The sequence below is a fragment of the Girardinichthys multiradiatus genome, chromosome 15, assembly GCF_021462225.1.
Source record: "Girardinichthys multiradiatus isolate DD_20200921_A chromosome 15, DD_fGirMul_XY1, whole genome shotgun sequence".
Taxonomy (NCBI): domain Eukaryota; kingdom Metazoa; phylum Chordata; class Actinopteri; order Cyprinodontiformes; family Goodeidae; genus Girardinichthys; species Girardinichthys multiradiatus.
The window spans coordinates 22,119,794-22,136,645 of record NC_061808.1 but is presented as its reverse complement, the minus strand read 5'-3'; the positions used below and the strand labels follow the sequence as shown (position 1 = coordinate 22,136,645).

Below are 16,852 nucleotides of genomic sequence, written 5' to 3'. Positions count from 1 at the left end.
TATAATCAAGTCTTTTTCATGTACACCTCTTCATCTCACTCTCGCCTCAGCTGTACTTCCTTTGTAGTGACTTGACAGTCGCCATCATGACGGCACCGCCATTAATGATCAACAGCAGTTCATAATGCAGGCCTTTATGTGTTGGCCAGTACAGAAAAAACAGTTTTATTACTTGATTCACTCAGGCTAGTAGTTTGGCTTTGCAGCATTAAAATGATAGTGACATCCTCCATTTATCTCTGTTCCAGAGATCTGTCTTCTGTTTATGGAACACAATGAGGCGGCTTTGATTTTTGCCATTTAATCAGTGACTCTTGGATTAGTGCCGTTGCTTTGATGCTATTTTCAGAGCATATTTTTTTTCCATGAATAGACCTGATATCCAGACTCTGCTTCCGAGCTCCAGCAGTGTACTTTTATCAGAGCAATAATCAGCCTGTTTGGAAGCTAAGAGAACGCCTGAAGCCCCAGATTCACATCTTGAAAACATTTATCAGTGTTGCATTACAGAAAATATTGCAGTTAAGCAGTGGAAACAGTTTCCTTTTAATTCAAAATGATACTTGCCGGCTGTGTGTGGTTTTTTTTTACTCACAGACGGATGTCTCATCAGTGAACCTCAAATATTCTCTCTGTTTTGTTGCATAACAACAAAGCCAGAAATATCAGCTATGAAATCTGTCAAGTACCTCTGACATTTTCCCCGGAGATGGAAGTGAAGGTGGGAACATGTTGGAGTTTGTTAGCTCAGTTTGAAATCCTGAAGTCAGGCAAGCATATGGACAGAGACAGGAACAACAGACAGAAACAATAGTAAAGTGGGTTTGAGGAGAGCAGATTGTCCCACTTCTGCAATGAGTCATCGACATTTGCTTAGAAGGAAGTCTTTGTTGATACCAGGATTATTAAAGATTGAGAATTGACTCTTGACATTAAGTGTTCTACCAATAATTCAAAATCCAGGTCAACTCAAAGAAATGTAACTATCTACAGTTGAAAGCCGACATTTACATAGACTATAAGACACGTGACCATTTTCTTATACTTTTCTTTGTAGCTTTACTTTAATTGCATGTTCTCTTGACTTTCCCAGTTTGAAGAGTGGCTAAGAGACATTGTCCTCTGTGTAATGTCATATTTATGCCCCAGGAAAATAAAAGTTATAAATCCTTAATACAAAGTGAAGTACAAATTTAATATTTTTTACTAACATTTACTTGAATAGAATTAGGATTGCTTGTGATTTCTGCATTTGATTTTGTAAGATTTTTATTTGTTATAGTAAAACATGCATCTTTAACAGGGGTGACACTAAACGTGCACATTGCTGTAACTAGGAGTTTTAAATTCATGACAGTTGTGTTTTCCATTTTTTCCTTTCTTCAGTCAAAGGCATCCCTCATTATTTCAACCTAATGGGAGGGTCGTATATTATTATGTGAAATATTTGCAGTACCAAACCAAGAGCTAAAGCCAATTTCCGAACGTCTATGATCTTTTGACAAAGAACACAGTCATTGATATGTTGGTCGTTTTGGTTGATGCTTTTTATGCCCAGGACATGGTGGCACACTGCATCTCATTCATTTTTTTTGTTTTTAGAATTTGTTGACAGTTTTAGGAGCCAGGTACGCTTTCCACTTTTTAAAATCAGACTTTGAAAAAATCCTTTATCTACACTAAAGCTAATATTTAAATTTGTTTAGGTTTACCTTTTGTATTAACTTGTTGATAAATTACTTTAGGGGATTAGATCTACAGAGTTAGTATCTTTTTTTGTTCTTTTTGAGCTATTTATCAGATGAAGCTTTCAATCTAAGGTGTATCTCCGCCTTCCATAGGGTCCCTGTTGAGCCCCAGAGGCAAGATAAGGTGCACACCCTGTCTTGACAGTAATTTGAGTTTAAGCCCAAGATTTATACCACATATCAGTCTGTCACACTCCCATCCTCCCTGTCACTCGTGACTGCACTATCTAATATAGCAGCAACACCATAAAATTAATCTTTAAAAAGATTTCTGTTGTGGCATGCCTGACAGGTTTGGAGAGGAGCCTCTGGATGTAGAGCTACTATCATTGAAGCTTGCCAACACACACACACACATGCACAAAAATCTGCATATGGCACACATATGGTATACATGCTCACTCTCAGACAGCTAACTGTCATGAGTCCAGTGTGTCACATTAAAAATGAAGCTCCTCTCTGGGCGTCAGATGGCACACGGTTACCGAAGCATGGACCCATACACACATTTGCCAGCTGAACTGTCAGTCATTGATGGGTGAGGTGAGGGGTCACGTGGGAGATTTGTCCCACATTATTTTTTTTATATTTATTTTATATTTATCATTTTTATGATCTACTTAGGAAGAAAGCCAAATACGAGCAAGTCGTTTCTGAGAGAAAAATGAGGAAGAGATGGGAATTTGGGACAACAAAAGCTGAAACCAAAAGTAAAAGAATAGAAAGTTAAGAGAGATTTTCTTTTCATCTGTCACATTCACAGAAAGAGGAATCAAAAATACCTTTCATATCAGATACATAAAAACTTAAATGCCTGTTGTCAGCATACGGGAGCTTCTTACTGCCGAAGAAATATAACACAAATCAAGCAGCAAACCAGCCAACCCATCCTGGAAGAAAGTAATAAACAGATCACTGTTACCAGTCTGAATGCTAATAGCTACTTAATTTAACCCCAAAATTATTCATTCACCGATGAATGAGACAATGAATGAGAGGATCCCACACATTTAATCACGGGCGTTCTAGTTAAAACATCCACCCCGATTCACCAAGTTAATCCATCAGCCCTGACAGTGTTTGATCAATGGATGCATTTGCTGAAACCATGGCATGAAATTGCCTTTTTTCCCATCAACACTTCTCTAGCGGGACCTTTTTCTACCAGCTAATTTTTATCATTTGAGCCCTAAGCTCTTGTTATTACTGATTTCATTTAATTATTATTCATTGTTACCGTGTAGTTTCATGTTCAAGAACAGGCGGGTTGAACACGGATTGGCTGTATGCTTTATTAAATAACAAAAGAATAACTGCCGCAATCAAATTAACTTGTTTCCAAGCTACTGTTGGATATTAATATATTTGAATACAACCTTAATTCATACTTTTGTATCTTAAGTGCTATCTCTTCTAGACAGAACAGTTAAAACATTAAGGGATTAATTATTTATATTGTTTTCTTTATTTTTAGTAAGAATAGCCCAATCAAGATGTTTCTGCCCCCAATACAAAACTAAATAATTTCATTTAATGATTAGACCCAGCCCAATACGATAAATCAATGCCATGTCTATGCTTGAAAAAAGCTTTAAAGTGCAGTAAAATATCACACTATATTAAATCAGTGTTACATGCTCTACATTAGTTTTTGGATACTTGGTACTTAGTTACTCACCAATAATGTTATTGATTCTGCAGTTTCTTCTGTGTGGACAGCAGAAGATATTTTGTCCAAACCAGCAACACATCACCTCAAATAAAGACAGTTTTATCATTTATCATAAACTATGTTGCCAAAAGAGCATTTGTAAGGTCAGACACTGATGTTGGACAAGAAGGCCTGCTTCATAGTCTCTCCTGTGATCCATTCCAAAGGTGTTGTCAGGTTGACACCATGGGACTGTGCAGATCAGTCAAGTTTCTCTATGCCTCGTTGTTTTATGCCCTGGTGTTCGGCCATGTATAAACTGAAGGGGGCCATCTCGAAACTGACCCATCATATTAAGGAGCATAAAACTGTCCAAAATTCCTTTTGGTACGCTGAAACAGGAGTTTATTTCCCCAGAACTAAAAGTCACGAGTCCAGGTCCTGAAAAACAGCCCATTATTGAATTAAACTGCACAAAACTTTACACCATGCAGTCATTCAAAATCTGTTCTACCGGCGACAGCCAAACCCAGACTTTTCCAATGGATCGCCACACAGAAAGGAGTGATCAGTCACTCCAGAGAAAAGATCTTCACTGAAGCTCCTAATGCTCTATTATAAGCCAATCTAAAGGCCGCATAAACCTTTTAGGTCTTTAGCCACTGACACTGCTGAAAGTGGGAGACTTCTGCACCTCAGCATCCACTGACCCCGCTCTGGGATTTTACAAGGCCTACCACTTCATGGCTAAGCAACTGTCATTCCCAGTAACATCCCCTTTGTTATAATACCACTAACAGGTTGTGGAAAATTTAGTAGCAAGAAAATTTCCATACTGGATTTATTGCAGAGATCACACCCCACAGAAAGTGCCAAGCTGGAATTCACTTTGGTGATTTGGAGGGATGACCCAATGCACACGAGTAAATGATGTGTATTTTTTCATTTAGTAAAAATTGTACAGAATGTGTCCACATGTGGCTAGAACAGACAGTTGATTAAAACAAGAATCTGTCAGGAATCTGTCAGGGACCATTGTTAAAAAAAAATGCTTTGATTGGAACCCCAGTCTGGTACCTTGAATTGGACTGGGACCCTAATTTTAGCCTTGGCTATGTGCTTATATAAATTATTCAATTTAACTAAAGATTAAACTCAAGCCTATTACATCCTCAAGTAAACTGCATAAAGTTACATTCCAGTAAGATATCTGGAAAGTGAGCTTAGTTCAATGTATTTATTCAACTGAGCAGCATTATTTCAGAACTGGTGATTCAATTATCCACTTCCATATTTTAATTGTGTTAAAAATTTGTAAATCGCTACTTGAAGTCCAGAAATCAGAAAGTGATGGCTACTAGACTAGCTTTACCTAAAAACCCTTTTACTCTGACTTGATTGGATAAAATGATGAAACAGTTTCCTTAAAATTTAAAGTAAGCGTACTCAGCTTACACTAAACCTACTTTTATGTACCTAAAAAATTATTGCAAGCTCTTTTGACTCTGTATTTGTTGCATTGTCATCAACATCCAGGTTGAAAGGTAACCCAGACTGATATATTTTAACACCCTTTACACTTTAAAAATGTCATTCTTCCTTACTTCCCTCTTGGTTGACTTTTAAACAATAGCTACCTCTCTTTGTGTCATTGTTTTTGCATTAGATCTGACTCACATACAGAGAAACACTCCGAAGAACAAAATCAGTAAAAGATTGTTTATTTAAAGGAAGATAATCAGGAAAGTAATGGTCGAAACTCCAACTGTATGGAAAAAAGGGGAAGAGAACGAATGAGAACAGGGAATCGAAAAGTTAATGAAACTAAGAACAATAAACTAATATGATCGATAGTTCTGCTTACTAAGTAGCTGTGGTCAGGTCACCAGGGGTAGTAAGATTCAGGATCCAGGTTAGACGAAGGAGGTTCCTTAGGTGCTGTTCAGTGTGAGCTCGGAGCGGACAGGAATGAGTTCGGTGTGCAGGTGTTTACGTTGGAGGGTGGACAGGTTACGCTTACGGTTTGGTCCAGGAGACGACGGGAGCAGGAAACTGCCAGCTTGATGTGAATCCAAACCAAAACAGGAGATAGGGTATGGAATCCACAAAGCATAGATAGGCTTGATCATCCAGAGTAATTTCCGAAGACGTAATCAGTACACAGTGACATAGATCCAAAGCTTAGGTTTTCTAAATCTGCAAAAAAAAGGAGCAAAGACAAAGTTACACGAGGTCGAAGAACGAAGCATAAACTTAGTGTTTTGCTCGAGCTTGTACCACTGGTGGCAAAACAATCTGGCCTCAGAGTGCTGGCAGCCTCCCGCTTAAGTACTCCTCAGAATAATCAGTGGAATAAGTCGTACCTGTCACCCAGCACACCTGAGAGCTTCAGCACCGTCTGAAAATGAACACATGAAACAAGCACAAAAACACAAACACAATCCAGATCCTGACACTTTGGGAAGCAAAGATCTCTTGTCTAGTGCTTAAAATGGAACATTTTGACCAACATTTGGATCGTTCCTGAACAAGCTTTCTTTGTTCTTGTCAAAGAGCTCTGAGAAATAAAGCCAATTCTTCTCACATCAGTTGCATCTTCTTGGAGTAAATAAGATGTCTATGTGAAGCTGCGGGGGATCTTGTGATTTGTAATTCACACATGACAAAAAACATGGATCTGAGACATGTCAGTGCGTGTGCTCTGATACAACAACCAGACATAAAATTAGCGTTAATGGTTTTTTTAAGGGTTAAGATATATTGCGTAACCTACTAGGTTTTCTGTAACACCGGAAAATTGTGTTTTAACTGGTTAAATTTGATTGGAGAGATTGCACGCAATCTCTTTCTGCAACCTCTGCCCTTCATGAAAATTGGATGTCCCTGGAGTGGTTTAATTGTTCCACCATTTAAAAGATTGACGACATTAGAATGGCTGCGTCGGAGCATTTTATCAGAAATGGTAATGGGTTTGGTATGGTTAAGGTCAGTGTTAAGATCCCTCCAGCAAATTTACAGAGACAGACCCACAAACAATTCCCAAACACCCTCAACCCCCAACCAAATCTGATACGAGAGAAGTGCTTCAAGCATTACGGGTTAAGACCTCATCTAACACCCATGGGAAATTATCGAAAACCAATGTAGTGAGATGCACTGTGACTGATTGTGTTAATGCGAAATAACACAGACACAACCACATGGAGAGAGACAGCAGAGATAAAGAAAATGAAGGAAAGGGAGACAGAGGGGTAAATAAAGTTGCAGGTTAAAAAACTGAATCAGCAGAAAGTGAATAAAATGTTTGTTCGATGCATTGATTTAGACTGAACATAAAATAATAAGTTTGAGCATAGGTTTGGATTTGGTTTACAGTTTTTATGCACTAAAATGCCTTCTCTTGCTGAACATTTGGATCTCTCTCCCTTAGGTAATTTTCTAAAAATAAAGTAAAATTTTCTCATGAGCTAAATTTCAAGGAATAGACATAGAAAAGATGACATTGCCTTTTTTCTAAATATAAAAATGTGGCTGAAAAAGAAAAGATGAACAGATGTTGACATGAAAATGTCTACTGATGCTTAAATGTGGATCAGAGGTGGTTGGGCTAGATCAAAGAGGCCAATCTTGACTTTCTACGGTTTTATTTAAGATCAATTTGGACGGGACCTATGAGCTAAAAAGATCCTCAACTTATTTTTCTGGACTAAATAATCACAATGACTAGCCAATATTACATAGTAGAGTTTCACTGATCAGGCTTTTCCTAGCAGATACTGATTGCAGGTTTTCTTTGAGATCTAAACTACATATTCCCATTCCAATCGTTTGTTTTTGTTTTTTTTTCTTCAGGACGACAGAAAAAAAACACAAAAAATATGCTGCATATTCTTTGATAGAGGAAGTAGTTTTGAGTCCAACTGAAAATGAAGGAAAACAAAACAATTACAAATTTCCTTATTACCGTAATCATTATCAGAATTTATTGACCTCAAAAAAGGGCTTTAAGTTGAATGCTGTGGGTTAATGCGTTTAAAGACAAAAAGTGATGATAGTTCTCAGTTTCGATGTAATTTATAAATTGGAAAATTTTAAAATTATTTTATAGTTGACCTGTTGATCACAGATCAGAGCGAAAAAAAGAAAATTGGCCAACTGATTAGCGTAACTCTTATTAAATAAAATGTTGTGCATGGACGTAAGGTGTTTGAAGGGTAGTGCCTTGTGTAACATTCAAATTCATCGGTTAGCACATTGAATTGTCCAGCTCTTCATGATTCCTTAGCAGTATCCTTTTCTTAATTTATCATAAAAGACAGTCTTGCATTACTGCTGCCTTGAGTGGATAATTAGTCCACTTATAAACATACTTATCATTCCACCAAGCACTGTATTTTTCTCCATTTAACTCTGCTGAGAATTCACTTTGTGTGTTTCTAACAAAACGTAGACAGTGGGCCAATGAGCCAAGGCAAGAAATTCACACAAGAATGATGGGTATCCCGTACCTCTTTTCCACTTGACTTAAAACAAAACAAAAATGGTGTGGCAAGCATATGTCTTCAGGCCCCGGGTTTAGTTTGTAGAACCACCTTTAGATTTTAAAACTACCTGCAGCTCTACTAGCTTTGCACATCTAGACACTGACTTTTACCTGAGCTCAGATTGTAAGGACAACAATTATCAAGTCTTGTCCCAGATTTTCAGTTAGATTTAGGTCTGGATTTTGGGCCATTATAAGTAATACTCCAAGTTGTATCTCTTAAGTCTGCTTTAAAATTCTCTACAACGTCATCACTAACCTGTCTGCTGTGTCTCTTGGTCTTCACAATGCTGTTTGTTCATTACTGTTCCCTAATAAACATCTGAGATCTTCACAGAAGAGCTGGATTTATAGTGAGATTAAATTAAGTGACTTCGGGCAAATGATTGCATTAATTTTATTCAGAGGTATTAGAGTAAAGGGCGCTAAATACATATTCTCACCACACTGTTAAACTATAGAAAAAAAATGTATTCACTTCATAATTGTGCAGTTCTTATCACATCAAATCCAAACAAAATACATTGAGGTTTGTTGTTATGTTACAAAATATGAAACGTTCAGTGGGTATTACTAATTTCCAAGGCAGTGTCTAACTCCATAATCTTTTTTTAATGTTATACAGAAAAATCATACAAGAAATAAGTAATACTAAACCTCTTTTTCTGAAGTAAAACTGTAAGTAAAAACAAGTTGCTGAAGGAAGTAAGTCACAAATATATTTTATTTTGAAACATTTCTTCTCAAAATTGAATGAATAAAAGGATCATAAAACCACATGCAGAAGCGTTCAGGGTTATACTATTTAACACAGTTTTTCACCCGGCATGCACACACAGAAAATTAGATTTTCTTCTATTTATAATTTGTTTATACAGTAATTGTTGACCCTATGCTCTGGGGATCCAAGCATGATTAAAATGCTGCCACTTCTTCCCTTGTTGACTGTCAGACAATCAGATGATAGACCATTCTGAATGGTCTTTTTTCTTCTCTCCGTTTTTCTACCTCCTGGGACTGAAAGACAAAGGAAAATATGGAGGTGGGAAATTGAGGGGAAATTGAGAGTGGTAGACAGGATGGGAGAAGGCTGGAGGTATTAAGAGAGGGAGAGGTGATGAGGAAGGCAGAGCAAAAACAGATGTGGATCATTGAAGCGGTTCTAGCCCACAGTCAGAGACATAGACCTGAGAGAGAGCATGAGTGCATGATCCTCCACTGGCACACGGGAAATTATAGATGGTGTGAGGTACAGAGTGTGAGAGGAAAGAAAAAGGACAAATTACACTGCTCAAAAAAATAAAGGGAACTCTTAAACAACATAATATAACTCCAAGTAAATCAAACTTCTGTGAAATCAAACTGTCCACTTAGGAAGCAACACTGATTGACAATCAATTTCACATGCTGTTGTACAAATGGAATAGACAACAGGGGGAAATCTTTGGAGATTAGCAAGACACACATAAAGGAGTGGTTCTGCAGGTGGGGACCACAGACCACTTCTCAGTACTTATGCTTTCTGGCTGATGTTTTGGTCACTTTTGAATGTTGGTGGTGCTTTCACTCTCGTGGTAGCATGAGACAGACTCTACAACCCACACAAGTGGCTCAGGTAGTGCAGCTCATCCAGGATGGCACATCAATGCGAGCTGTGGCAAAAAGGTTTGCTGTGTGTCAGCGTAGTGTCCAGAGCCTGGAGGCGCTACCAGGAGACAGACCAGTACACCAGGAGATGTGGAGGAGGCCATAGGAGGGGAACAACCCAGCAGCAGGACCACTACCTTCTCCTTTGCATGAATAACATTGGTCTGAACTCTACTGCCAATCTTAAAATGTACAAGTATTACTGTAAAGAAAAGTGGGTTATAATTCTTCCAAAACAGGAAAAGCAGATATTTTAGCTTCATCGTTATGTGATAAATAACAATAGATTGGAAACAGTAGTGTGTTTGTGTACAATGAGAGTAATATATTTTAGAAACTGCTAAAGAGCATATCGTTTTTATTATGTCTAGATACACAAACCCTCGACTTGAAAGATCACATTTTCTCCCTAAGTGTATCTATGAAACTATAAAAATGTAACTTGTGGACCAGGCCCTTAAAACCTGACTAACCATATATTCATACACAAAACAGACACCAGTTCATGTTAATTTGGAGATGCTAGGAGGTGGATTTTATAACTTAGCAGCAAAGAAATGTGAGCTAATTTATAGTATTAATAATTTTTTGTACTCGTGCTAACGTAGTTAGCTTAGCTGTAGTTTGCTGTGCCAGGTAGTTTAGTTGAAATTTCTCACCAGATTCTTACTAGACAATTAAAAAATTGGGTATATTTTTATAAATTAACTGCTAATTACATTGCCCCGCTGAGTAAGCTAGTTACCAACAGCCAGCTTACTCAGCTGGGTGAAATTGTTTTATTTAACTAATTGTCCTTTTTTTTCGCACCCTATTTTGTTATATTATTTGCTTATCATGAAATACTATATTTTTGTATAAATTCCTTCATGCTGTTCCTGAAACCAAAGTTTCTGTGAAGCTTTTTTTCCCAGTGGGCCACAGTCACATTTTCATTACCCTCACAAATAAAGAGTATACAATACAATTAGCAGCACTGATTCCTGCCTGATCTTAATGGCATTTTGCCAAATTCTGCTTTTAACTGTGGATTACATTTGTTTGTGTGTGCGGTTTTTAAATAGGCTCATTAGCTAAGCGCTGATGGATAATACCTTTGTGAAATAATTACTACCCCTTTTCTGGCACCTTTTAAAACAGAGTGAGCACAGAGAAAGAAGCAAGAAAAGGACATGTGAGGAGGAAAGGAATATGAAAAGAAGAGGAGAAAGGGAAGTGACAGACAAAGGAAGAGTGATGAGAAAGAAGGAGCAGGGGAGAAATTTGGAGACACTTTAATTATTAAAAAGACGAGCACAACAAGGGGAGATGGCATTAATCAGAGCTCTGTGCTAATGAGGCATTTACTCATTATACAGAAATAGAGAGAGGCTGAGCAAGAAAAAGGATAGACTGCAATGCAAATTATTAGAAAATGAACAGGGGCAAACATAGGGAGGCTATTGCAGAAAGGTGAAGGAGTCAAGTGTGTTTGAGGTGAAACATGAGAAAAATCTAAAGAGTGAAATAATGGTCTCTTAAACTGATCAGGAACCAGCACTATGTTTAAATTCACTTTCAAAGGTGTAAAGTTATATTGTGTAATTTAAATAGAGTGGCAGTATATGAATGTGACTATAAAAATTACAACGTCCCGGCATTTATGGGAGAGTGGCTGCAGGCTATAGTTTTATCACAAATGGCACAATTTCTACAAACCAAAAAGCAATTTCATTTTGATGGCAAAACACAAGAAAATATGGTTTTCATAATGGTTTTTATGTCATATTATGCTTTCGGTGTGACTTTAAAGAACACAGAGATTTAAAGTTTTATTAGGTGTCCTTAGAAATTTGGCAACATGTCCATGTATGCTATGTTGTCAAATCTTTCTTCCACATGTAAAAATACACTCACCGGCCACTTTATTAGGTACACCTTGCTAGTACCTGGTTGGACCCCCTTTTGCCTTCAGAACTGCCTTAATCCTTTGTGGCATAGATTCAACAAGGTACTGGAAATATTCCTCAGAGAGTTTGGTCCATATTGACATGATAGCATCACAAAGATGCTGCAGATTTGTCGGCTGCATCCATGATGTGAATCTCCCGTTCCACCACATCCCAAAGGTGCTCTATTGGATTGAGATCTGGTGACTGTGGAGGTCATTTGAATACAGTGAACTCATTGTCATGTTCAAGAAACCAGTCTGAGATGATTCTTGCTTTATGACATGGCGCGTTATCCCGCTAGAAGTAACCATCAGAAGATGGGTACACTGTGATCATAAAGGGATGGACATGGTCAGCAACAATACTCAGGTAGGCTGTGGCGTTGACACGATGCTCAATTGGTTCTAAGGGGCCCAAAGTGTGCCAAGAAAATATCCCCCACACCATTACACCACCACCAGCCTGAACCGTTGATACAAGGCAGGATGGATCCATGCTTTCATGTTGTTGACGCCAAATTCTGACCCAATCATCTGAATGTCGCAGCAGAAATCGAGACTCATCAGACCAGGCAACGTTTTTCCAATCTTCTATTGTCAAATTTTGGTGAGCCTGTGCAAATTGTAGCCTCAGTTTCCTGTTATTAGCTGACAGGAGTGGCACCCGGTGTGGTCTTCTGCTGCTGTAGCCCATCTGTCTCAAGGTTCGACGTGTTGTGCATTCAGAGATGTTCTTCTGCATGCCTTGGTTGTAACGAGTGGTGATTTGAGTTACTGTTGTCCTTCTATCAGCTCGAACCAGTCTGGCCATTCTCCTCTGACCTCTGACATCAACAAGGCATTTGTGCCCACAGAACCTCTACTCACTGGATATTTTCTCTTTTTCGGCTCATTCCCTGTAAACGCTAGAGATGGTAGTGCGATCAGCAGTTTCTGAAATACTCAGACCAGCCTGTCTGGCACCAACAACCATGCCATGTTCAAAGTCACTTAAATCATCTTTCTTCCCCATTCTGATGCTCGGTTTGAACTGCAGCAGATCGTCTTGACCATGTCTACATGCCTAAATGTATTAAGTTGCTGCCATGTGATTGGCTGATTAGAAATTTGCGTTAACGAGCAGTTGGACAAGTGTCCCTAATAAAGTGGCCGGTGAGTGTATTGTCATGTAGTAAAATATAAAAACACATGCAGAATGTTTTCCAACATACATTTTACACGTTTAAGTTATATCATGTAGCAAAATGTGAAACGTCAAAATGTTCACAAACGTAAAACCGTTGTTTTACTTTACATATTTTTCTGTAATTACTTTCATCTGTGATGCTTGTTATTATTAAATGTGATCACATCTTAAAATGATACGACTGTATATGTACCTACATACACCATAAAAACTTTATATGTTTCTTCGAAAAGGGAAGCCAGCCTGTCCAAGATGAACTATTTTGTCCTTTCTGGAATCAAAAGGAATGACTGAGTTATTTTCCTGAAATATTAACATTAGGATTGATTAAACCCATGTTGTGATGGTAAGATCTGCTGGATAGACACAGGCTGGTATGAAATTATCCTGGTTTGATAACTACAAGTTAAAACACAATGGTTCACTGTATCATGGCATTAACACGCATGCATAACAGTAGAAAATGACTTTTATTTAAAACAGAAGAGCAATAATTATTTCGAACTCATACTCGTATTCATACTCATCGTCTTCCGCTTTATCTGGAACCGGGTCGCGGGGTGAGCAGACTCAGCGTAGACACCCAGACTTCCCTCTCCCCAGACACCTCGTCCAGCTCCTCCGGGGGGAGCCCAAGGCGTTCCCAGGCCAGCTGAGAGACATAGTCACTCCAGCGTGTCCTGGGCCTCCTCCCGTTGGGACGTGCCTGAAACACCTTCCGAGGGAGGCGTCCAGGAGACATCCGGCATAGATGCCCGAGCCACCTCAACTGGCTCCTCCGAGGTGACATTCCACATCCCTACAGCCAGCCTAAGCATCTGGAGATTGGGTCGTCGAGGTCTCCACCTTCGCCCGGTCCTGTTTTCACCGGTCCCTCATGGTTCCCCCTGCAGATGGTGGGCCCATTGGGGGATGGCCACACATCTCTCATTCCGGCTTGGCCCGGCCGGGTCCCGCGAGGAGCAACTCGGGGAGACCCTACCACTAGACAATAGCCTCTAGGATCATTCGAGCACTCAAACCCCTCCACCACATTAAGGTGGTGGTTCAAGGAGGGGACAATAATTATTTATGCTACTAACATAACATTTATTAGTAGAGGTATATTAATGTTATCTATAACAGTTATTTATAGTTATTTCATTTTGAAACATAGTTGAGCAAAAATATCTAATAAGCCCTTATTAAAGAAGTCCTAGGTTTTAATCCCGAAGTGTTTTTGACTGGAGTTAGCATGTCTTTCCCTTGCATGTATTGATTCTAGGGTACTTAGGCTTCCTCCCACTCTTCGAATACATAACAGTTTGGTTAAGGGCTCTCTCTACATTACACTTAGGTAAGAGGGTGTGTGTGCGTGTGCATTGTTGTTCTACTAGGTAACTGTCAGGGCAGCAACAGGTTGGGGAGGGGCAGCACTGTTATTGTATACTACATACTTTTCAAATACTTTGTTTACCTTAATACCAGAAATTGGCCTATGGCCCCTGTTGGCAATTTTTTTTTAATGTTTGACATTAAATAATTAAATCTCAAAATTAAATCTTGCTAAATCTAAATCACCACCATGAGGATAGTTCAGTATTATCTAAATAGCTGACCAGCATTGGGATTTCTGTAAAAGTCACAGTGCAAAAGCTGCTACCCCAGCCATAATGTACCAATTCATTCCCACAGTTTTCATTTTTCAGCAGAGTTGCCTCAAACTAAAGCAGATGCCTTTTAGTTACTGACCCTTATGTGACACCAGAAACAGAAAATCTTTCTTCTCTGTCTCCGAATGAAACCCTAGACAAGAGTCTTTAATGATCTCCAAACCAAGCTCTACAGTTGTTTTTCTTTTTTCTCTGACCTTGTACCATTATTCTTTTCCCCTGTCTAATATACATGGCTGTGCATGATTCAGATTTAATCTCAGTTATCCTTTATCATTAGATGTATAAATTCTGTTTTCTATTTTTAGTACTCACCCCCACAATCCAGTTTGGTTAAAAGTTGCTCTGACTTTCAGCCTGTTCTGTCCTCTGTCTCAGGATGTAATTCGACTCACCTTCCTTCTGTCTGTCTCTGACCGTCTGCCTGCATGTCTTTCTGTCCGTCTCCTTAGGAATCTGACCTTGTCCTGACGTTCAACCTGTCCATGCATCGTTCCTGGTGGATGGAGAACGGCCCTGGGTGCAGGGTAACACCCATCACCCCTCCTCCTACCTGGGCACCCGAGGACCACCGATATATATCTATATCTGGCTGTCTGATGGACTTTGAGTTCATAGAAGTGGCTCATTCCTCACTGCAGATACTCCTAGCTGTGAGTATTTGTCTTAAATGAGTGTTCTCTTGAGTCAACTATGCTTTCTTAATTTTACAGATAAAAACTTTTACTTAATCAATAGGCATGTCTTAGCTAATGGCTGGGAGCACTGTTTACATCAATAAATAAAGGCTAGGAGGGTGAAATAGCCTACACCCATTCTTTAATCTAATGGCCATCGGGGGAAGCAATAGTTGTTGTGAAAAGAAGTTTGTGTAGAAATCCGTAACAATTTATCCTACATCTTGCTACGTTTACATTCTTGTTCTCTAAAGCATATAAACATTTATTTACTGCTACAAAGATGCAGTGTACAGTTTTAGTCAGATCCACAATTTTCTTGTAATGTTGAGTTTTAAAGGAGAACAACATAAATGTGCAAAACCAGGTCACATTTCAGTTTCCTATTTATTATAATAGCAGGCTAACCCATTAAGTATCATTTTTATTTTACAAATATATATATATATATTTTTTTATTTATTTCAGACAACGATTTCGGTAAATAAATCAATTTCAGAAATGCTTATAACAAACGAACAATTATCCAAATACCATACAAAAAAGTGTTTGGTAAACATTAAATTAAATTTCCAGTTCCAAATAAATTAAATTAACTTAAACACAAATAGCAACCAGTAAAATAAACATAAAATAAACATATTCCAACAAGCAAACTTGTCAGTATATTTAACCTGAGATCTGACATTGATTATTAATTAATATAAATTGTCTGAAAAGGGGTATGAAGAAGTAAAACTTATTTTTAATACCCCTTCTCCCTCTAATTGCACTTAAATTAACTGAGTAACCTTCCTAATTAACATCTATGTTTTTGATCCAGAATTCACAAACCAAAAACTAATAAATAAATATATATACACAATTATCTATATATATACATATACACACATATACACATACAGGTCCTTCTCAAAAAATTAGCATATTGTGATAAAGTTCATTATTTTCTATAATGTAATGATGAAAATTTAATATTCATATATTTTAGAATCATTGCACACTAACTGAAATATTTCAGGTCTTTTATTGTCTTAATACGGATGATTTTGGCATACAGCTCATGAAAACCCAAAATTCCTATCTCACAAAATTAGCATATTTCATCCGACCAATAAAAGAAAAGTGTTTTTAATACAAACAACGTCAACCTTCAAATAATCATGTACAGTTATGCACTCAATACTTGGTCGGGAATCCTTTTGCAGAAATGACTGCTTCAATGCAGCGTGGCATGGAGGCAATCAGCCTGTGGCACTGCTGAGGTCTTATGGAGGCCCAGGATGCTTCGATAGCGGCCTTTAGCTCATCCAGAGTGTTGGGTCTTGAGTCTCTCAACGTTCTCTTCACAATATCCCACAGATTCTCTATGGGGTTCAGGTCAGGAGAGTTGGCAGGCCAATTGAGCACAGTGATACCATGGTCAGTAAACCATTTACCAGTGGTTTTGGCACTGTGAGCAGGTGCCAGGTCGTGCTGAAAAATGAAATCTTCATCTCCATAAAGCTTTTCAGCAGATGGAAGCATGAAGTGCTCCAAAATCTCCTGATAGCTAGCTGCATTGACCCTGCCCTTGATAAAACACAGTGGACCAACACCAGCAGCTGACACGGCACCCCAGACCATCACTGACTGTGGGTACTTGACACTGGACTTCTGGCATTTTGGCATTTCCTTCTCCCCAGTCTTCCTCCAGACTCTGGCACCTTGATTTCCGAATGACATGCAGAATTTGCTTTCATCCGAAAAAAGTACTTTGGACCACTGAGCAACAGTCCAGTGCTGCTTCTCTGTAGCCCAGGTCAGGCGCTTCTGCCG

General features: G+C 38.6%; 1 protein-coding gene across 3 annotated transcripts in view; it reads left to right on the top strand.

The window, feature by feature from the left end:
- Positions 1 to 16,852, top strand: part of nkain2 (sodium/potassium transporting ATPase interacting 2) — a 151,538-nt gene that overhangs the window by 89,122 nt on the left and 45,564 nt on the right. For all 3 annotated transcript variants that reach the window (XM_047387777.1, XM_047387776.1, XM_047387775.1), the window contains one exon: positions 14,810 to 15,010. In XM_047387777.1, the coding sequence (XP_047243733.1) occupies positions 14,810 to 15,010 (201 nt within the window). The remainder of the gene's footprint in view (positions 1 to 14,809; positions 15,011 to 16,852) is intronic.